At 37.4% G+C, this 23838-nt stretch overlaps 1 protein-coding gene across 3 annotated transcripts in view; it reads right to left on the bottom strand.

Annotated features, from left to right (window-relative positions):
* The window catches only part of ST7L (suppression of tumorigenicity 7 like), a 140037-nt gene that overhangs the window by 51842 nt on the left and 64357 nt on the right, over window positions 1-23838 (bottom strand). For all 3 annotated transcript variants that reach the window (XM_006865909.1, XM_006865911.1, XM_006865910.1), the window contains exons 7-10: window positions 14131-14285; window positions 8850-8947; window positions 8488-8602; window positions 723-795 (exon numbers count right to left, since the gene is read on the bottom strand). In XM_006865909.1, the coding sequence (XP_006865971.1) occupies window positions 723-795; window positions 8488-8602; window positions 8850-8947; window positions 14131-14285 (441 nt within the window). The remainder of the gene's footprint in view (window positions 1-722; window positions 796-8487; window positions 8603-8849; window positions 8948-14130; window positions 14286-23838) is intronic.

The following is a 23838-nucleotide window of genomic DNA, read 5'->3' as shown; positions in this document are numbered from 1 at the left end:
TTGGGCAGTGTTTCATTCTGTTGTACACAGGGTCGCTATGCGTTGGTACTGACTCCATGTCACTTAACAACAAAACGACAAGGGAAGGAAGTAGGGAGTGTGGCGGCTCTGGAGGATGAGCACTGGACTTCAAACCACAAGACTGGTGGTTCAAGCCCACTAGCTTCTCTGTGGGGGTTTTTGTTTCTTTAAAGGTTTTACAGCCTTGTAAACCCTGTACAGGGTCACTATAAATCAGAACCAACCTGAAGGCCAACAACAGGAGAGGGAAAAAGCATTGTTTAAAGTCAGTAGAAGAAAGACATGAGTTTGAGCTTAGCAGTCTCTCCAAATTACTGTAGTTTTCATAACTACTTAAGGAGCATTGGTAGAGCAACGATTAAGCACTTGGCTGCTAACCAAAATATCGGTGGTTTGAGCCTACCAGCCACTCTGTCAGAGCAAGATGTGGCAATCTGCTTCCATAGAGACTGTTGTTGCTGGTGTTAGTGCCCAGTCAGTTCCAACTCATAGTGATCCTGTATAGGGTTTCCAAGGAGTTGCTGATAGGTTTGAACCACAGATCTTATGGTGCAAACTGACCGTAGGTCCAGTGTTTATCTTATAGTGTGCCACCAAGACTATAGCCTTGAAAACCCTTTAAGTAGTTTTATTGTGCCTTATAGCATCACTATGAGTCAGAATCATATTGATGGTAATGGGTTTGGTTCATAACTACTTACTTATCTGAAACAGTCCTTGTCTTCAACAGTGCTGCTGTATAACATATAGCGGCTGACTTTGGAAGGCTTATATCTGTAATAATAATTTTCAACTTAGGTAAGAAGCACAAAATATCTCAAGACAATTTTTTAGTAAGGATAATTCAAAGTGTAAGTTCAACATATATAAAAGAATATGTGCCTGGACATGTAGTTGAACGAGTTAAGTCTAAATCTTGACTGAATTATTATAATATCTATGTGTTTTTGAGCTAGTAACAAGCTTTTTTGAGTTTCACTTTTATTAAAATAGAGAATGGCACATTTTGGGCAGAGATATGCAAAAAATTAAATTAAATAATGTATCTGAAAGCCCTTAGTACAATGTTAAAAAGTTCTCAATAAATGTTTATAATAATCTGCTTACAATAATATTATTCGGGGAAAAAGGCATAGTAAAATTACAAATATGTATTTTAAAAAGTTTTACTGAAAACCACTATTAAGAAAAAAATTAGTTATTATTATTTACATCTAGATAATATAACCACAGATGATTTTTCTTTTTCTATGTTTTTATATTTTCTACATCTCCTTAAATTTTTAAAGTACAATTTAAAAAAATTAATCTGGAATTAGGAAGCAACTGAAGTCCTGGTATGGCACTGTAGGAAAGCACTGGACTGCTAACCTAAAGGTGAGCGGTTCAAACCCACCAGCCACTTCTTGGAAATCCTATACAGGGCCATGTGTCAGAACCTACTTGATAGCACTTAACAACAACAGAAAGCAATTAGTTCCAGGAATTATTTCTTAAACAATATCCAAATAATGCTATCAGAAGAGTAAAAGTAGAGAGATCTCTTGAAATTATAGATTCCTGAGCTATCCTAGCAAATGGAGAAATAAAGCAATAAATTTACTTCTAATTTCATCAGAATTCTAGAAAGGTAAAAACCTGGAACTCCTGAAAATAACTGAAAACCAGGACTTTGAATCAGCTCATTCTGGTTCTGTCATGGCTAATGAACAAAATCGGAACAGTCTCAATTTTTAAAATATGGGTGAAGTGGAACAGTAACTTGAATGGGAAAAATATAGTTCAAAGTCCTGGAATGGGAGACTTTAGTGGGTCCTTTAAGGAGCCTGATGAGAGAGATTAGATTATTGCCAGGACTGTGGAGAGGGACACACATTGAGTAGGGTGGTGGGCCACCATCTTTCAGTGGGGCACTCTTGTTTCCCACTCTGCCAGTCAAAGATTTGGCTGTCATGAAATGTGCACACTGCTCTTATTTTCTAAGATGGAGATTAAGTTTCTAGCAGGGCACTGACTCATAATTTTTCCCATTTTGGTTATCATTCCAGTTTCTCCTTGTCAGTCATGACTAAACCAGAAAGAACTGGTTCAAAGCCCTGCTGAAAACACAGAAGCATAACTAAGTTGTTAGTGCCATTAATTTTATTTTATTTTTAATTAATCTAGTCTTTTTCCAATATTTTTTGTTCAGTCCCTAAGCTTGTTCATCATAAGAACCTTAAGCAGGCCATGCATCTAGTAAATTACATATGGAAAGAATTTCTCACAAGTTTCTCTATAAGCCTACACTATACTAAAGCACTTTCTAAGAATTCCAGATGTTTAAAAGAAATAAACTTCTTTTTGCAAGTATAACACATTTCAAACTTTCCAAGTCATAGGGATTTCCAAGCTGATGGATAAGAACTCACAATAAAATAAGTATGAACAAGTAACTTATTTGTGTTCTACTGCAGTGAAAGATATGACCAGAGCATTAATCTAGTTAGAAGGTTTTCAGGCAGGCAACACACACAGATTCCATTTATGGTAAATTGGCATTGGTAAAATACAATAATAAAAACAGTCAATGATACTGAATTCTTGCTATGAGAAGACTAGTGAATAAAGGAACAAATTACCTAGATTTAAGCTCAGGTTGCCACTTAACTGCAAATCTTGTCCAAATCACTTCACTTTCTTGAACTCCAGTTTCCTTATTTATTAACTGGAGTTAGTCAAAAATACTTGTAATACTGCCTTACAAGATTATTGTAATGGTGAAGATATAAAACTATAGTTTATAACTATAAATCATTATAAAACTGTCATTGTGAATTACTCTTATGTGTACTACTAAGCAACTTCAGTTAGAAAGTCTTCCCTGACACTCCAAGACAAATAAGGTACCCTCCTACGCATATCACTCCTTACTCTCACCTAACATACTGTGCTTTACTGTAACTGCCGCTCATTTGTTTGTATGTCTCATTAAAAAACCTATGAGGGCTAAGCTTACTGCTCACCATTATATTCCTAGTGTCTCAGTCATATTGGTGGTAGTGGTGGTAGTTTCTACAGAGCCCATTCTGACTCATGATAGCCTAACGTGTGCAGAAGAACTACTCCATACAGTTTTCAAGGCTTTGACTTTGAGTCAGATCACCAGACCTGTCTTCTGAGGCACCTTCAGATAGTTTCAAACCACCAGTCTTTTGGCTAGTACTCAAGCAGTAGGTGTTGTGCCAAACAGGAACTTCCTCATTTATATTTGTTGTTGTTTAGTGTGGTCCAGTCAGTTCCAACCCATAGAGGCCCTTTAATAGGGTTTCGAGGAACGGCTGGTGAGCTTGAACCACCAACCTTATGGTTCAAATCGACTTTACAGTCCAGCGCATTAACCCACAGTGCCAAATCAGGACTCCCTCATTCATATTTGTTGTTGTTGTTAAGCGTTGTTGAGTCGATTCCGACCTATAGTGACCATGTATAGGGTTTCCAAGGAGCACCTGGTGAGCTTGAACTACTAACCTTGCAGTACAGATGATTTGGCATTCTGATGCATTAGCCCAGAGCACCACACCAGGACTCCATATTTAGTTGTTGTTGTTGTTGTTGTTAGGTGCCATCAAGTCGGTACCGACTCATAGCAACCTTATGCACAGAAGAAGGAAACACTGCCTGATACTGTGCCAACCTCACAATTGTTGCCACACTTGAGTCCATTGATGCTTCCACTATGCCAATCCATCTCACTGGGGGTCTACCTCTTTTTCTCTGACCCTCCACCTTACCAAACATGATATCCTTCTCCAGCGACTGGACCCTTCTGACAGTATGTCCTAAGTATGAGAGATGAAGTTTGGCCATCCAGGCCTCCAAGGAGCACTCTGGCTGTACTTCTTCCAGCACAGATCTGTTGGTTCTTTTGCAAGTCCATGGCACTTTCAATATTCTCCTCCAACACCATAACTCAAAAGCATCAATTCTTCTATGGTCTTCCTTATTCACTGTCCAGTTTTCACATGCATATAAGATTATTAAAAATACCATGGCTTGGGTTAGGTGTACCTTAGTCTTCAAGCTGACATCTTTGCTCTTCAACACTTTAAAAAGGTCTTGTGCAGAAGATTTGCCTAATGCACTATGTCCCTTGATCTCTTGACTGCTGCTTCCGTGATTGTTGATAGTTGATCCAAGAAGAATGAAGTCCTTGACAACTTCAATCCTTTCTCAGTTAATAAGAATGTTGTTTATAGGTCCAGTGGTGAGGATTTTTGTTTTCTTGACATTGAGGTGCAATCCATACTGAAGGCTATGCTCTTTGATCTTCATCAGTAAATATTTTAAGTCCTCTTCAATTTCAGTAAACAAAGATGTATCATCTGCATATCGCAAGTTGTTAATGAATCCTCCAATCCTGATGCAACATTTTTCTTCCTATAACCCAGCTTCTAGGATTATTTGCTCAGCATACAGGTTAAATAAGGATGGTGAAAGAATACAACCCTGTTGCACACCTTTCTTAATTTTAAACCATTCAGAGTTCCCATGTTCTGTTTGAACAACTGCCTCTTGGTCCATGTACAGATTCCTCATGAGCACAAATAAGTGCTCCAGAATATTCATACTTTGCAATGTTGTCTATAGCTTGTCATGATCCACACAATTGAAAGTCTTTACATAGTCAATAAAGCACAGGTACACATCTTTCTGATAGTCTCTGCTTTCTGCCAAGATCCTTCGGACATCAGCAATGATATTCCTCGTTCCACGGCCTCTTCTGAATCCAGCTGGAACCTCTGGAAGTTCTCTGTCAATGCATGCTTGCAGCTGTTTCTGTATTACCTTTAGTAAAACTTGACTTGCATGGGATATCAAAGATATTGTCTGATGATTTCCACATTCCATTGCGTCATCTCTCTTTGGAATGGGCACAAATACAGATCTCTTGCAACCAGTCGGCCAGATAGTTGTCTTCCAAATTTCTTGGCATAGATGAGTGAGTGCCTCCTGTGCCGCCTCACTTTCTTGAAAGATTTCAATTTTCATTCCATCAATTCTTGGTGTCTTATTCTTTGTCAATTCCTTCAATGCACCTTGGACTGCCTCCTTCATTATCATTAGCTCTTGATCATATGCTACCTCTTGAAACAATTGAACACCAACCATTTCCTCTTGGTACAGTGACTGTGTATTCCTTCCATCATCATCTTCTTCTTCCTCTTCTTTTTTTAAATGTTTTATTGTGAATTATGTAATAGTTTATATGGGTGAATATTAGCTTTACATTCATCCTATTGCATACCATTTCATTGCCATGGTTACAATCCCCTCCATGCATCATCAACCAACCAGATGGTATACCCCACAAGCCTGCGCCCTGGTTGTCAGCACACAGCCCCTCTCTCTCTCTGGGTTTAGAGTTCCCAGCCACTTCTTCTCCCCAAGTTATCATCTCTGCCACCATCTCTGGGGTCATTGTTTCTCAGGGTAGGTTCCCGCATTCCGCTCTTCTCCCTTGATGGTCCCAGGGACCTCCATTCTTGGACTGTAAATTCTACTTCTCCTCCTTTTGCTACAAAACATCTACCTTTACATTTCCAACTGTCACAGTCAGTCCTGATAGTCACTATTCACTATTGTAGCACATGAATGCTAGCCACATCTCCTTTCTTCAGTCCCGCCCAGACATATGGGATACTACTCAGTGGAGATTCTACATTCCTCCATGCCCTCTGGATCTAGACTCCCTCTTGAAAGCTTGTAAACCAGTCACTTCTTGCCTTTGTAGCCCCCCACCCCCATTTGTGTAGCTAATGTCCAAGTTGCTCATCCCTATCTACCCTATGTAATGAGTGGGTGGGAATGATCCTCACTGTAAAGATTTGTTCCCTCTTTTGAGCTACTGCATCCATAGGTGTAGGTCCAGTTAATCAAATTGCATCAGATTACTCTTTTTTTCCTCTTCTTTCTTCTTCTAGTTGAGCTCTGCTCATCCAGCCATTGAAGCCAGATCAAGTGGGTATTATCTGTAAGTGTGGGTATTTGTGTGCATATGCCCTCTCTTCTTATCAGCTGGATGCTTCATTCTCCACTCTAGTCCTCTGTGGCTATGTCACTGACTCTGGGTCCAGGAGTCTCCAGGTCTTCCCAAGCTACTGGCCAACCAGTCTCCACCCGGGTTTACAGGAGTGTATTGAATGTGGTTGGACTTAGCTTGCAACTCCGTTGCTGTTTTTCCCTCACTTCCCCTTATCGATGACCAACATGGTCACCAGTCAGAGCACATGTCTGCTCATGTATTCCCACTGAGTCTCAGCTTCCATATTCTTTTGATGCTTTCTGCATCATTCAATAATTTGCCCAGAGAATCCTTCAATAACGAAAGTTGAGGCTTGAATTTTTTCTTCAGTTCCTGCAGCTTGAGAAATGCTGAATGTGTTCTTGCTTTTTGGTTTTCTGAGTCCAGATCTTTGCACATTTTGTTGTTGTAATATTTGGCTTTATCGTCTGGAGCTGACCTTTGAAATTTTCTGCTCAGCTCTTGTACTTTCTCAGTTCTTCCACTTGCTTTAGCATCTCTATGCTGGAGAGCAAATTTCAGTGTCTCTTCCGACATCCATTTTGACGTTTTTCCTTCCTTTTCCTTCTTTCTTGTTTTCTTAATGACTTTGCTTTCTTCCTGTATGATATTGTTGATGTCATCCCACAACTCTTCTGGTCTTCGGTTTTGAGTGTTTAATGTATCAAATCTCTTCTTCAGATGATCTCTAAATTCAGGTGGAATATAGTCAAGTCATATTTTGGCTCTCGTGGACTTGCTTTAATTTTCTTCAGCTTCAGTATGAATTTGCATATGACCAATTGATGGTCTGTTCCACAATCTGCCTGACCTTGTTTTGACTGATGATATGGAGCTTTCCCATTGTCTCTTTCCACAGATGTAGTCAATTTGATTTCTATGTATTCCATCTGGCGAGGTCCATGTGTATAATCGTCTCTTATGCTGTCTAAAGAAGGTATTTGAAATGAACAAATCATTGGTTTTGCAGAATTCTATCATGCGATCTCCAGTATCATTTCTATCACCAAGGTCATATTTTCCAACTACTGATCCTTCCTCTTTGCTCCCAACCTTTGCATTCCAATCACCACTAGTGATTAATATATCTTCATGTTTGATCAATTTCAGACTGTAGAAGTTGGTAGAATTCTTCTATTTCATCCTCACTGGCTTTAGTGGTTGGTACATAAGTTTGAATAATAGTGGTATTAAGTGGGCTTCCCTGTAGGCGCATGTATATTATCCTATCACAGACAGCATTGTACCGCATGACTGATCTAGATATGCTCTTTTTGACAATGAATGCAACACCATTCCTCTTCAATTTGTCATTCCCAGCATAGTAAACCATGTGGTTGTCAGATTCAAAATGGCCAATATCAGTCCATTTCAGCTCATTAATGCCTAAAATATTGATGTTTATATGTTCCATTTCATTTTTGACAATTTCCAACTTTCCTAGATTCATATTTTATACATTCCATGTTCCGATTATTAATGAATGTTTACAGTTGTTTCTCTTCATTTTGAGTTGTGCCCCATCAGCAAATGAAGTTCCCGCTGGGTTTTCTCCCATAGGCTTTACTCCATTTGCATCATCACAGTCAACTCTACTTTGGGGAGGCAGCTCTTCCCCAGTCGCATTTTGAGTGCCTTCCAACCTGAGGAGCTCATTTTCCGGCACTGTATCTGACAGTGTTTCTCTGCTATTCATAAGGTTTTCAGTGACTAAATATTCGGGAAGTAGTTCATCTCTCCTTCTTCCTAGTCTGTCTTCGTCTGGAAGCTCATCTGAAACCTGTCCACCATGGGTGACCCTGCTGGTATTTAAAATACCTGTGGCATAGCGTCCAGAATCACAGCAACTCACCAGCCACCACAGTACGACAAACTGATAGACGAGTGGTAGTGACAAACTCCATACTAAGTACTCAATAAACATGAGGTCACTACACATAGGAATCAACTGGACAGCAACTAACAACAACAAATCAGCAAATGAATTTTGACAAAGGAAAGTTCCTCCTTGCAGGTTTTGCTACTTAAAATCCTGATAAAGAAGATACTTACCAGCAACTTGTACCCATACATGATAAATACTAACTGGCAAGAACGGAAAGGGAAAAGTAGGAAAATACTAGAATTGTTTTTAAATGATGTGGAGTCAGTTTTGACTCATAGCAACAACCCTGTATACGGTTCCCAAGGCTTTAAATCTTTTGCAGGAGTATAAGGTTCATCTTTCTCCTGCATAGTGACTGGTGGGCACCACCAACCGGCTTTGTGGTTTGCAGTCCACTGCTTATCCTATGAAGCTACTGTGCTCCCAAATACTAAAATAGGATCATATTTATGGTTACATAATGAACACACACACACAGACTTTAACTACACTATCAAACAAGAGAAATATCACTTACCATCATATTTTGCTAGAACTGCCTGAACATCTGCATAGGCTTGTAGTTCTAAAAGTGATTCTAGGAGATTCTCATGGATGTTCAACATGGTAAGAGGAGGAAATTCTTTTATCAACTGTAAATTAAAAGAAAAGAAAGAAGATTGAAATCACATAAGAAGATCTCAATAGATTTACTACAGCAGAAAGTCTTCTTTTCTTAACAAAATTGTGGAACCCGTTCCTTAAGAAATGTGGGCATACATAAAATATCTTACTATCAATTAGAAAACAATGATACTGCATAAAAATAAGCAACTTTTAAATGAAAATTTTAGTTCTTAATGGAATAAATATACCAGTAGAGTCATCAAATTTACTTACATCTCTCATTATTTTTACTGCTTCTCTTAGTCTTCCTAATTTTCTTGCACACATTGCCAATCTTCTTTTAGTATATACTAGGACATTAGCATCTCTTCCTATTTGAAAAAAATGAAGAAGGATGTAACTATAATTTTTATATTATGTTCTGCTATTTCATTAACATAATACCCATTACTTTTATTTTTGCTTACCCTACAAGGTTCAGTGAAAATTAAGCTGTGTCTGAATGGCAAAATATTGATGACTATTGAATGTGGATAATGACTCTTGATGGGAATTCATTACACTTTTCTATTTTTGTGTATGATTAAAAGTTTAATAAAAACATAAGGGCATAAAAAAACAATAAGGGCATATATTGAATTATTTCTAAATCTCAAAGAAAATCAAATGAGTACAGTACATATAAAGTATTAATGTATACTTGACCAATTTACTAGAAAGTTTTCACATTTACTTGACACATAAATAGGAAAAAGTAACATTATTATTTCTCTATAAACAATCTATTATTTTAATATTCTCGACTCAATGGCACATAACAACGACAACAACAATGAGGATAATGCACTGGATCACAAGATCAGTTTGAACCGCAAGATTGGTGGTTCAAATCCACCAGCCGTATCTTGGAAACCCTATACAGTGTCACTACGAGTTAGAATTGACTTGATGGCACTTAATAACAGCAATATTATTTCAACTAGCAAGAAAAAAATTTTCTAAAATGAAATTTCCATGGCTAATACAAACTATTTTCTTAATAGCAGTAACCTAAAATTATAAACCTACTTCTTGAAAGAGCTAACAAATGTCTTTGTAACTATCACATAGCCACAGTTAAGATTATACAAGAAGGATCTTCCAGCAAGATGGAAGACTAAGCAGACCCACCACACAGACCCTCTACAATAAAGATATGGAACACAAAATAAAATGGACACAAATGAAAATTCTGGCACCCTAAACTTCAGAGTCCTAGTGTAGCACCATATGATACTCAACCTCAAAATCAATTGAACAGTAAGGCTGGTGGTTCAAATTCACCAGCCACTGGTCGGAAACCCTATACAGGATTGCTAGGAGTTGGAACCAACTCAACTTAACAACAACAACAAACTTCAAAAGAAAGGTTAGGACGTGGATGGAGTGCATGCTGGGAGGAGAGGCCAATCAGGGATGGTAAGAGAGGGAGACTGACTGGTGAACAGCTGGCCAGATGGGGCTCTACCATTTTGTGAGCAGCTTTGCCAGCAGAGGGAGGGCTGGCAGGGCACATTCCCATGAGCATTGGGAAGGATGCAATTTCTTCTTTTTCCCCACGCTCCTCTAGTGACCAGAGGTGTGGCCAGCTCTGACCTTCATCCACCAAGAAAATCTGCCGATCCTGTGCTGGTCATATACCTAGCAAAGCTGTCCCTCACATACGATGGTGAAAGTAGGACATTTCCTGATAAACAAATATGAAAGGAATTTGTAATAACCAGATCAACTTTACAAAAAATGCTAAAGAGTGTTCTTTGAACTGAGAACCAACAACAGCAGAAAACAACCTAAGATTATCATATATGACAGGACCGCTCACAATTCAATCAGACTGCCGATATTGTTTTGTATTTTTCCTGTAGGTCTTTCTTTCAAGAAGTATCTTCTGTTCTTCTAGCTGCTCCAGGCTGGTCTGCTTGTCCTTTCAAGTGGAAATTTCCCACCTCAGAAGATTCTGGATGTGGTTCAGGATTTTACCTCTGGTCTTATGTAATGCAGAGGCTCCAAAGGAAGCCTCCTTCACTGGGCACGTTGTAGCCCCATTTTAGGTATTCCAATCAGTTATAGGCAGAAGACGGACTTAGAAGCTTTCTATGGTGATATTTCTGGCTATTCCTTTCTCTCCTCCTCCAGTGTCTATTTTATAACAGTATGCCAGGGAAACCAAGATTCAAAACACAGCCAAGCATCTCAACATCAATTCCCTCCTTTTCCCCATTCCAACCATGTCTCAATCCCTGTATCCCAGAGCCCTGTTGTTCCAAGGTTGTGCATACATCACTATTTACCTCTGTCCCACTTAGGCCATGCAAACCTGCCTAATTGTTTCCAGTCCGCTTTGTTCTTCCATTCCCCTCCCCCTTCTTGTGTGTTGCACCACCCCCCCCATAGCACCTAAACTATCCTGTGTCTACTCCCTACCCTGTGCTCCACCTTCACCTCCCTCCCCTCACCCAATCCCCCACAGTCCAGTAACCAGCAAGAACCACTCACCACCACCACCACCACCCACCTTTAGTATGGGTTCTTTTTCTTAGTCTTTTACAGTAGTGGTCCTATGCAGTATTGAACAAGATTTTCTTAATAAAAGAAACAATCTATGATGGTTACAGGAGGTGGGGGGTGGAATTATTCATAGGCTACAGAATAGACATATATCAACATAGGTGACAGGGCAGACAATGTACAATAAGAGGGAGGTTAGCAGAGGAAAGCTGAAGGTGCTGGAAGACACAGGCTTAAGTGAATATAGGTAAATGCTGTTAACTGTTGGTATATGAAGGGGATTGCAACCATGTAAGGAAGTATATGATTTGCTGAATGTAAAACTGATGATGTGCTCTCTAAATTTTCACTCAATTCACAATACAAAGTTTAAAAAAAAAAAAATTATACAAGGATAAAATAGCATGACTGTTTTGCAGACATAGATTAGTTCCAGACTATAAAATTATATACTCACATGTGTTATAACATAGATTAATAAAATATAATGCATACATTAATATTTAGCCAAGAGGACATTAAATAATTTTTAATATCCAAAACCAAAAAGATTCAGAATGTAAGTGCTGATAATGCATTACATAAACACAGTTCAATATATTGCCCAATAATATACAGATTGAATCATGTCCCTCAAAAACATGTTATAGATCCTAATCTACCTTTGTGCTTGTTTTTATAATCCTATTTGGGAATGGGATGTCTTTCTTATGTTAATGAGGCAGGATTAGTTTAGGGTGTGTCTTGAGTTGATCTCTTTTGAATATAAAAGAGATTAAACAAGTGAGCAGAACAGATATGTGGTAAGATAAACTCCAAGACACTTGAAGATCTCCAAGGAACCAAGAAGCAGAACCTGCACAAGGATCTTCCTCCAGAGCCTACAGAAAGAGAAAGTTTTCCCCTCAAACTGGTATGTTGAGTTCAGACTCTAGCCTCCTACACTGTGAGAAAATACATTTCTTGTTTGTTAAAGTTACCTACTTGTAGTAGTTCTGTTACAGTAGCACTATATAACTAAGACAGAATTTGGTGTCTTAGTTAGAAGGGAGGGGTGTTGTGCCAATGTTGTTGTTGTTAAGTGCCATCAAGTTGGTTCTGACTCATAGCAAGGCTGTATAGAGTTTCCAAGGAACAGGTGATGGTTTTGAACCTGCCAACCTTGTAGTTAACATTTCAGTGTTCATCCTACAGCACCACACCAGGAGCTGCTCAGATGGTCTCAGAGACAAAAGGATTATTTTGAAACCTTGAGCAGTAATGTAAGGGGCTTGGGATTTGCTTGGTACCTGTCATCCCTTCTTTCCCTCCACTTTCTCCCATTTGTGATACAAATGTCTACCTCATACCTGTACCATCAGTATACTTTAGAAACAGATTACTTATAATCTAGATCTCACAGGTTCACAGATGAAGAGGAATGTTATCCTGGGATGGAATATGCTGAAAGTTTAACCCATATTTGATGTAGATCACTCAGAAGATGAGATTTTAGACTTCGAATTGATTTAAGACTTTTGGGATGATGTGATGGTTTAAATATATTTTGCCTGTGGCAAGGACATGAATTTTGGCAGTCAAATGGTAGAATGTTATGGATTGAATTTGTGGTTGTTAATTATCGTGGAGTTGATTCTGACTCACTGTGACCCTGCACAGGGTTTCTGACACTGTAAATCTTTACAGGAGCAGAAAGCCTCATCTTTCTCTCGCGGAACAACTGGTAGTTTCGAACTGCCGACCTTGAGGTTAGCAGCCTGATTCGTAACCACTATGCTACTAGAGCTCCTTTATGGACTGAATATGTACCCCCAAAACAAGTCCTGTAAATTCTAACCTCTATGCTTATGGTTGTGATCCCATTTGAGAATGGGTTGCATGTGCTACATTAATAAGACAATATTATTGTGAAGTGAATTTTGATTCAATCTCTTTTGAGCTATAAAGCAATTGAACAAGCAAGCAGATGCAGAGATGGGAGAAGACACATAAAATCCCCTACAGTTGGCACTCTAAGTTTGGACTTCTAGTCTCCTGAACTTTGAGAAAATAAATTTGTTTGTTAAAGAACTCACTGTGGTACACACTATCTGCCAAAATCATTAAACAAAGACTCTCTGGCCACAAAAGTAGCAAGAAGCAGCAGCACTGCTGAATCTAACAACTTTGATTGTTGTTAAATGCCATCAAGTTGGTTCCAACCCACAGCAACCCTGTATAGGGTTCCAAGGAGCAGCTGGTGAGCTTCAACCGCCGACCTTGCAGTTCAAACCAACTTTACAGCCTAGCACCGTAACTCACAGTGCTGCACCTGGACTCCAACAATTTTGATAAAAGTGCCTTAATCATAACTGGGAGAAAAGACCTAAGAGTGGAAAGAAAGGACCTTTGTTACTGTGACCCTTTTGTTGTAGTCGATAAGTGTCATGAAGTCAGTTCTGACTCATAGAGACACTGTATAGGGTTTCCATGGAGTGGCTAGTGGATTTGAACCACCAACCTTGTGGTTAGCAGTCCAGTGTTACAGCAAGAATCCTCTATAAACCGTATGATCCTAAAAACATCATGGAGGAAAATCAACAAAAAGAAAACAAATCAGTGTCAAGAATAAGGTTGGATTCCATCCTGAGAATCAGTTAGTAAGATAGGGGCCACATCCTAGCATTAAATGCATATATATATACAATCTAGTGCCTGAAGGCAGATAGCTGCTTACCATCAGTAGAAGTTCCTAAAATCTTGAATATAAGTTGAGTTTTGTTTCCCCAATGATCAACCCAATTCTCCTATGAAATAAATTCAGTCTCAGAACAACACATCTATCTCTTCTCAATAACCTCTCTAATACATATTCCTGTCTTGCTGGTGTATAGATATTATGAATAGATTAGTTATCTTCTATGAAATTCAGCTAACCTTTAAATATTGTTTAAAAAATTTTTTTAAGTATGATAGAGCCAATTTCAGGAGCTAAAATATAGGTAAAAATCAATTCAAATTTGCTTACTCAGTTGTGCTTCATGCTGAGGACTTTGGTGCTGACACTGCTGTGACCGCCTATACATTGTTTCTCCTGCCTTCAGTGCCTGTTTAAACAGCCTCTCAGCATCAGCAATAGTTGTTGCTTCTTCCTCAGCCAGTAGAACATATGCAGTGGCACAGCTGTGAAAAAGCAAGCAAGGCAATTTTAAATGTAAAGTGGTAAAACAAGAATTTTCTCTTGGGTATATCCTGTTACCATTTACACCACATTTCCCTAGCTGTGTTATCTATACTTTCCATCTCTTGGGAAAAAAATTTAACAAAACAATTCTTTGTTCAATATTAATATTGTAGGCTACTAGGGGCACACTGGAGTCCTGGCGTGATGCTGTAGGATAAGCACTGGACTGCTCACCACAAGGTTGGAGGTTCAAACCTACTAGCTACTCCTTAAAAACCCTATACAGAGTCATTATGAGTTGGAACTGACTCAATGACACTTAACAACAACCACAACAACAAAGGGCATATTGGAATATTATTTATGTCTTTTCCCACCATTTTCCTTTTTCCTAGGTTTTTCTTTATTTTCTATCTTTTTTCTATTTCTTTCTTTGACCTGTTATTCCTTTTTTTGTGGAGGAAAGGAAGGAGAAAAGGAGATATATAAAGAATTATCTGGAAAGTAGTTTAGAAGACTAGTATACAATCTAGTGGTCAGGTATGTACTTATTGTTGTTGTTATTAAGTGCTGTCAAGTCGATTCTGATTCATAGCTCCAAGGAGCAGCTGGTCAGTTTGAAGCACTGACCTTTTGGTTAGCAGTCCAGTATTTATCCTACAGCATCACACCAGGACTCCAATGCCACTATATATTTGTAATATTCATCTAACACAGATGGGGATGGGAAAGAGTGGGAATTGAGAAGAAAGTCTCTTAGTTGACTAGGCACTTTCATCATTTGACTCAAACATGCTCCTGGACTAGGCGTTATCCCCAGTCCTGAGTATACTCCCCGATGTTACCCACCAATCCCTTGAATTCATCCACAATTATCCTACAGTAAAACTTCCCTCAGTCTACATTCCAGTGCTTGCTCCTTCACTCTTACTCTCAATCTTCTCCACTGCTTACTCAAGTTTTCTTTACCCATTAAAAACCTATTAAATCAACAGCTAGTTAATAAGATAAACTAATTGTTTTTATACAAAAAAAGAGAGACAAAGCAGCTTCGATTACATTTCCAGGAATAACAAGTACATCTCTCCTGGAGACAATGTTTTAGTTTTGATCATCTATGCCTGCTTTGTTGTTATCATTAGCCATATGGGGTTACTGAGCACTTAAATTTGGCTACTCTAAATCTTCAAAATATTATGCACAGATTCCATCTCATGATAACCTGGTGTGCATTTTTAAATTCACATAAGATTGTGAAGATTTTAAAAAGCTCTTACTTCATAATAGCTTTTTAAAACAACTGATTACATGTTAAAATGAAAATATTTTGAATATACAAGATAAGTAAAAAATTATCTGCACTCTGGCTGTGGAATTAATTTTGATCAGCTTTTAGAAAAGACAAATACATCATTTTTTGACATAATCTCCTTGCTTTTCAATACAGTTAGTCCATCTGTCAACAAGTATTCGTATTCCCTTAGTGAAAAATGTTTTAGACTGAGCTGTAAGCCACAAATGCACCGCTGTCTTCACTTCTTCATCAGAGGTGAATCTTCATCCTCTAAGGACTGCTTTCAGGGGACCAAACAGGTAAAGTCTAATCGAGCAAGATCAGGACTATAGGGAGGATACTGTAACACCTCAAAACGAAGGTTTTGCACTGTCAACAGTGCAGGCAGAGGTGTTCAGACGTGTATTGTCATGTAAGATCACAACACCCTTGAATAGCAGCAGTCCTCTATGTTTAATATGGAGTACTGGTGTGGTACTGTGGGTTAATGTGCTAGACTGCAAAGTCGGTTTGAACCGCAAGGTTGGTGGTTCAAGCTCACCAGTTGCTTCTTGGAAACCCTCTAGAGGGTCACTATGGGTCAGAACCAACTTGACGGCACTTAACAACAACAACATGTTTAATCTGGAGTCCTGGTGTGGTGCTGTGGGTTAATGTGCCAGATTGCAAAGCCTTTTGAACTGCAAGGTCGGCAATTCAAGTTCATCAGCTGCTCGGAAACCCTATACAGGGTCACTATGAGGGTCACTATGGGTTGGAACCAACTCAATGGCACTTAACAACAACAACGTTGAATCTGAAGGTTAGGCTTCAGCTCTTCAGTGAGCAGCTCACAGTAAGGAGGGAGCACTGTTGATTGTTGAGCCTTTTTCCTGATAGTGTTCCAATACTGGCCCTTGATAGTCCCAGAAAACTGTAAGCATCAATTTTCCCATTGATAGTTGACTTTTAACTTTTCTTGGCCAGTAGTTGGGGATGTTTCCATCCCATACTCAGTCATTTACTCTCAGGTTCATAGGTCAAATCCATGTCTTGTTACAAGTAACAATTCTTTAAAAGAAACTTTTGCCTTCCTTCGAGTATCAGTCTACATTTTGTTGACAGATGTTTATGTTCTTCTGTGAGTTGTGTCAGTACCCATCTTGCACAAACTTTTCGAAACCCGTATGTTATGGATTGTTTCACAGCCAAAGCCATGGCTGATTTGCAAATGATTTGCCATATAATCCACTGTCACTTTTCTATTTGACAGAATCATTTCACGTGCATGTTCAATGTTGTCATCAGCCATGATGTGGATAGGCGTTTTAATATAATTGAGTGCAGATACTTTTTGACTCACTCTAGTAGTTAAATAAAATGTTATTAAAATTACTTTCACTGACTTCATTTTCCTTTATCAAAGTGGGTGCTAAAAATTTTTAACTATATACATGGCTCACATTATCTCATACAACACTTACCTATGTGAGGAGAGAGAGATTATTGGTAAAAATGCAAGGTCAAGGATGAAACAAAGAGTTATAAACCCAGATATCAAACAATTGAGAGGAAAAAAGATCTCACACATGTGGAAAATGCAAATATGAACTCAGCACCCTTCAAATAATATATCTAAATTAAAGTATATAATAAATTCACTAAACAAGGTATTCCTTTGTTGCATTTCATTGATTACTCTGAAGCAACAGAGATTCTACTAGACTCTTAAAACCCAATCCATGTTTAAAAATTATCATAACATTTAAAAAAAAAAACTGTAGACGAATATATATTTATATAGCAGATTAAAATATTATTTTTAAATTAAATTAAGTTGTTTGTTTTGTTTAAACTCTTTCAGAAAACATTTTCTATGGAGATGTTACAAGAAATTATTATGAGTACTAATGAAGCTAACTAAGGAGCTCTGGTAGTATAGTGGTTACGAATTGGGCTGCTAACCTCAAGGTCGGCAGTTTGAAACTACCAGCTGTTCTGCGAGAGAAAGATAAGGCGTTCTGCTCCTGTAAAGATCTGCAGCCTTGGAAACCCTGTGGAGGGTCACTATGAGTTAGAACCGACTCCACAGCACTTAACAACAACAACAAATGAAGCTTACTATTAAGATTTTTTTAAATTGTAGTTAAAAAAAAAACCAAAAAAAAAACACTGTAGTAAAATTTACATAACATAAAATTCACTATTCTATACACTTTAAAGTATACTTCAATGGCTTTTGGTAGATTCACAATGTACTCAGAGACTTTTTGGTAAATTCACAATATTATGCAATAATAACCACGAGCGATGTAATCAACATCTAGCTCTAGTAATTCCAGAACATTTCCTTCACCCCAAAGAAAGAATCTATAGCCATTAGGTAGCTACTTGTCATTTGCTCCTCTCTTCAGCCCTTGGCAACCACTGATTAACTTTCTATTGCTATAAATTTACTTACTCTGCTCATTTTCTATAAACGGAATCATACAGTATGTGGCCTTTTGTGACTAGCTTCATTCACATTGTCATTCAATTACCATGTTTTCAAGATTCACCCATGTTGTAGCATGTGGCAGTACTTAATTCTTTTTCTGACTGAATAATCCTATTGGATAGATAGACCACATTATGGTTATCTACAATCACTTGATAGACATTTGGGTTGCTTTCACTTTGGGGCTGTTATAAATAATGCTGCAATGACCATTTGTGCACACATTTTTGTTTGAACATCTGTTTTCAATTCTCTTGTATATATATCTAAAAGTAGAGTTGTTGAATCATATAATAATTCTATGTCTAACCTTCTGAGGAACCACCAAACTCTTTTCCACAGTAATTCCTCTATTTTACATTTTCATATATTTCTTCTTATCCCCATATAACCAACACTTGTTATTTTCTGATTTATTTGTATTATAGTCAGCCTATTAGGTGTAACTAGGTATCTAACTATAGTTTTTTTGCATGGAGTTTGTGTGGAGGTCTCGCTGTTTTTTTTTTTTAATTTTATTGTTAAAAATACGCACAGTAAACATGCCAATTTAACAGTTTCTGTATGTACAATTTGGACTCCTGGTGTGGTGCTGTGGGTTAATGCACTGGACTGCAAAGTAGGTTTAAACAGCAAGGTCAGTGGTTAAGCTCCCCAGCCGCTCCTTGGAAACCCTGTACAGGGTCACTATGGGTCAGAACCAGTTCAATGGCACTTAACAACAACAACATGTACAATTCAGGGACAATAATTACACTGTTTGAGTTGTGCAACCACTGTCAGCCTCCTTTTCAAATTGTTCCTCTCCATTATCACAAACTCACTGCCTGCTAAGATTCCTATTTAATCCTTCAAGTTGCTGTTATCAATTTGATCCCATATAAATAGTTCTTCAAAGAACATAATACTCAAGGCAGATATTTTTTTACCAGTTAAGTTAAACTATTGTTTGATTTTGATTTGCATTGCCTTAATGACTAATGATGCTGGGCATTTAAAAATCTGATTATTTATCATTTATATATTTCCTTTGGAGAAGTGTATATTTAAGAACTTGGCCCTTTTTTTAAATGTTTGACTGGTTTGTGCTTTTGCTGTTGAGTTGGAAGAGTTCATAATATATTCTTAGTAATGATCCTTATCAGATGTAAGATTTGCAAATGTTTTATCACATTCTGTGGGTTGTCTTTAACTTTCTTGTTAATGTCTTTGGATATAAAATAGTTTTTTAATTTCATGAAATCCAATTATCTACTTTTTCTTTTGTTGCTTGTGCTTTTAGTATCATTTCTAAAAATTCAGATTTTGAAACTCCTTAGTTTTCTTTTAAGACTTTTAGCTCTTACATTTAGGTCTTTGATCTATTTGAGTTAATATATATATAGTGTGAAGTAAGAATCCAACTTTGTGCTTTTGCATGTGGTAATCCAGCCGTCCCAGAACCATTTGTTGAAGCAAGTATTATTTCCCCATTGAGTTATCTTGACATCCTTATCTAAAAAAAATTGACCATAGACATATGGATGTATTTCTGGATTCTTAATTCTAATCCATTGATCTGGATGTCTGTTCCTATGCTAGTATCACACTGTTTTGATTAATGTAACTTTTTACTATATTTTGAAATCAGGAACTGTGAGTCATTCAACTTGGTTCTTTTTCAATATTGCTTTGACTATTTGGAGTCCTTGAAGTTTCATATTGGAATGGTTAGGATTCTGTGTCAACTTGACAAGGTTTAAACCAGAGGATTAGCAGTTGGGATGTACTTATTCCCACGGTGATGAAACCTAATACAGGCATATTTAGTTCTATGGTGAGTTGCTATGAGCAGTAAATCAATTGAAAGGATGTCTTCTTGGGGTGTGGTCTGCTCCCAATATAATAGACATATGGAAAAGGCTCTCTCTCTCTTCCACTGGGGACCTGGGACTCTGCAATTGTAAGCCATTCCCTTCTTTCTACTCGTATACATGTTTCCCTAGGTTTGCTTCTCTAGAAAACCAGCCCTAAAACATATGTGAATTTCAGGATCAGCTTGTCTATTGCTAAAATGGCTGCTGGAATTTTGATAAGGAATGCACTGAATCTGTTATCAATTTGGGGAGTGAAGCAATCTAATAAAGTTAACTCAACCTGTGAATATCAGATAATATTCTATTTACTTAGTTATTTGTTGTTGTTAAGTGCTTGCTATAAATTGGTTTGGACTCACAGCAAATGTGTATAGGGTTTCCAAAGCCTTAAACCTTTTCAGGAGCAAAAAGTTTCATCTTTCTCCCAAAGAACAGCTAGTGGGCTTGAACCACTGACTTTGTGGTTTGCAGTCCAGTGACTATCCAGGATTTCTTTCAACCATGTTTTGTAGTTTTCAATGTACAAGTTTTGCACTTCCATGGTTACATTTGCTCCTCAGTATTTTACTCTTTTTGATACTCTTAGAAATTATTTTCCTAATTTTAAAGTGTGAAGCATGATGCTAGCTGTGGGTTTTTCACAGATGCCAAGTACTAAGTCGAAGACATTTCCTTCTATTTCTAGTTTGTTAGTGTTTATATATATATATATATATACACACACACACACACACCATGACCAAATGCAAGGGTAGGTCAACATACAAAAATCATTCATGTAATCAGTTTATCAATAATATGAATAAAATAAAGGATACATGGTCATCTCAACTGATGCAGAAAAATCCCTTTGACAGTATTCAACATATCATAATTAACATATGTAGATATACATATATGTGTGTGTGTGTGTGTGTGTGTGTGTGTGTATGTATAAAATGCTGCTGGTATTTTTTGAAAATTCTTATGTCTACATTAGTATGGAATATTGATGTATACTTTTCTTTTTTTGTGATGTCTTTGCCTAGATTTGACATCAGGATAATACCAGTGTCATAAAATGCGTTAGGATGTGTTCTCTTATTTTTTAGAAGAGTTTGTGAAGGATGCATGTTCATTCTTTTTTAAACAATTGCTAGACTTTATCAGTGAAGTCATCTGGTCCTGGGCTCTTCTTTATTAGGACTTGAGTCAGTTTTGGTAATTTGTGTGTTTTAAAGAATCTGTCCTTCTTATCTAGATTATATAATTTGTTGGCATAAAATTATTCATAGTATTTACTTATAACTTTTCATCTCTGTTAAATTGGTAGTAAAATTCCAACTTTCATGTATGATTTTAATAATTTGAGCCTTCTTTTTTTCCATTTGTCAATTTTGTTGATGTTTTCAAAGCATCAGTCTTTGGTTTCACTGACTCTCTCCACTGTTCTTCTAGTCTCTATTTGCTTATTCACATTCTTTGTTGTTGTTGTGATTAAATGCCAGTGAGCCAGTTCCGACCCATACTGACCCTGTATAGGGTTTACAAGGAGCAGCTGGTGAGCTTGAACCACTTGACCTTGTGGCTCAAACTGACTTACCAGCACAGCACATTAACTCACAGCAATATCTATGATTTCCTTCCTTCTGGTTACTTTGAGTTTAGTTTGCTCTTCGTTCCCTAGTTCCTCAAGGTAGAAAGTTAGGTTTTTATTTAAGATCTTTTTTTTTTAATGTAGACATTTAGAGCTACAAATTTTACTCCTAGCACTGCTTTTTACTACATCTCATAGTTTTTTTGTTTTTGTTTTTTTCCATCACATAGTTTTTAATATGTTGTGTTTTCATTTTTATTTGTCTCAAGGTGTTTTCTAATCTCCCTATGACTGCTTCCTTAAGTGTATTGTCTGGTTTTCACATTATTTGTGAAATTTCCAGATTGTATTTTGTAATTCATTTCAAATTTCACTCTTCTGAGGTCAGAGAAGATACTTTGTAGATGTTAATCTTATAAATTATTGAAACAATAACTTAAAAAAAATATTGTTTTGTGGCCTAATATATGGTCTATCCTGAAACGTATTCTATTCTGCTGCCTTTGGGTGAAATGTTATATGTTATTGCTGTTCAGTGTCATGGAGTTAGTTACAACTCAGAGCAACCCTGTATAGAGTTTCTGAGGAGCTGCTAGTGAGCTTGAACCACTGACCTTGAGGTTCAAACCGATCTTTCAGTCTAGCACGTTAACCCACAGTGCCTAGTTTACTTATAGTGTTGTTCAAGTCTTCTATTTCTTTGTTTACCTTTTGTCTAGTTGGGTGTTGACAAAATGGTATGTTGAAGTTTCCAGCTATTATTGCTGAATTGTCCATTTCTCTCTTCTATTCTGTCAGTTTTTATCTATTTTCTGGTTCTGTTGTTAGGTGAATATATGTTTTAAATGTTATGTTGGCCTGATGAATTAATCATTATATCTATGTTTGTCTCTTGTAAAAAAAGATCTTTTATGATCAGAGCTCAACCAGAAGTAAAAAGAAGAGGAAAAAAAAAAAAGTATTCTCATACAATTTGATGAACTTGACCTACACCTATGGAAGCAGTAGCTCAAAAGAGGGAACAAGTCCTTACAGCAAAAATCATTCCCACCCCCTCCACACACAGAGTAGACAGGGATGGGCAACTCGGACATTGGCTACCCAAAATGGGGGGCAGGGGGCTACAAAGGCAAGAAGTGATTGGCTTACAAGCTTTCAAGAGGGAACCTAGATCCAGAGGGTCTGGAGGAAGGTAGAACCTCCAATGAGTATTCAATCTGACTAGGCGGAGCTGATGCAATGAAATGCAGAGGGGTCTCTTGTGATACAATAGTGAATAATTGTTATCAGGACTGATTGTGAGGGTTGGAAATGTAAAGGTAGACGTTTTATAGAAAGGAGGGGAGTGATTAACTTTTCAGTCTAGGAGCGGAGATCCCTAGGACCATCAAGGGAGAAGAGCAGAGAGTGGGACCCTACCCAGAGAAGCAGTGATGCCTGAAATGGAGCCAGAGATGATGATGTAGAGCGATGGAGCAGCTGGAGACTTTAGATCCAGAGAGGGAGAGCGACTGTGTGCTGAAGACCTGAGGGGTACGGGGGAAGGATTGCATGGAGGGGATTGTAACCATGGCAATGAGACGAAATACGATAGAATGAATGTAAAACTAATGTTCTCCCATGTAAACTATCACATAATTCACAATAAAACATTTAAGAAAAAAAAAAAAAGATGTTTTAACTTTTTTCTAAAAATATACTGTCTGATATTAGTATAGCCATTCCAGTTCTCTTTTGGTTTTAATGGACTTTCTCTATCCTTTGGATTTCAATGTATCAATGTGTCTTTGGATATAAAGTAAGTCCTTTATACAGATATACTTAGATCATTTTTTAAAATTCATTTTGAAAATGTCTACCTTTTAATTAGTGTTTAACTCATTTACATTTAATGTAATTAATGATAAGAACTTGGTGGTGGTGGTGCTATTAAGTACTATTGCATATAGGGTTTCCAAGGAGTGGCTGGTGGGTCTGACTATCCCACAGCACCACACCAGGATAAGGACTTGCTTCTGTTGTTTTATTATTTTTTTCTTGTCTTATATCTTTTTTGTTCATCAATTTCATTACTACCTTTTCTTGTGTTAGACAGATATTTTCTAGTGTACCATTTTGATTCCCTTCAAGTTTCTTTTACTACATATATATTTTAGTTATTTTCTTAGTGGTTGCCTTGGAAATTATAATTAATATAATGTAAGACAATCTAGTTTAAATTAATAGCAACTTAGATTCAAGAGTATAAAAAATTTTGCTCCTATATAGCTTTGCCATACATTCTATGTAGTTATCACCACAAATTACAGTTTTATACACGTGTGTCCATTGGTATAAATGTATAATCATT

This window comes from Chrysochloris asiatica, unplaced genomic scaffold (assembly GCF_000296735.1).
Source record: "Chrysochloris asiatica unplaced genomic scaffold, ChrAsi1.0 scaffold00085, whole genome shotgun sequence".
In the NCBI taxonomy this organism is placed as follows: Eukaryota; Metazoa; Chordata; class Mammalia; order Afrosoricida; family Chrysochloridae; genus Chrysochloris; species Chrysochloris asiatica.
Note: the sequence above shows the minus strand (reverse complement) of the source record. Positions and strands in the feature narration are given on the sequence as shown.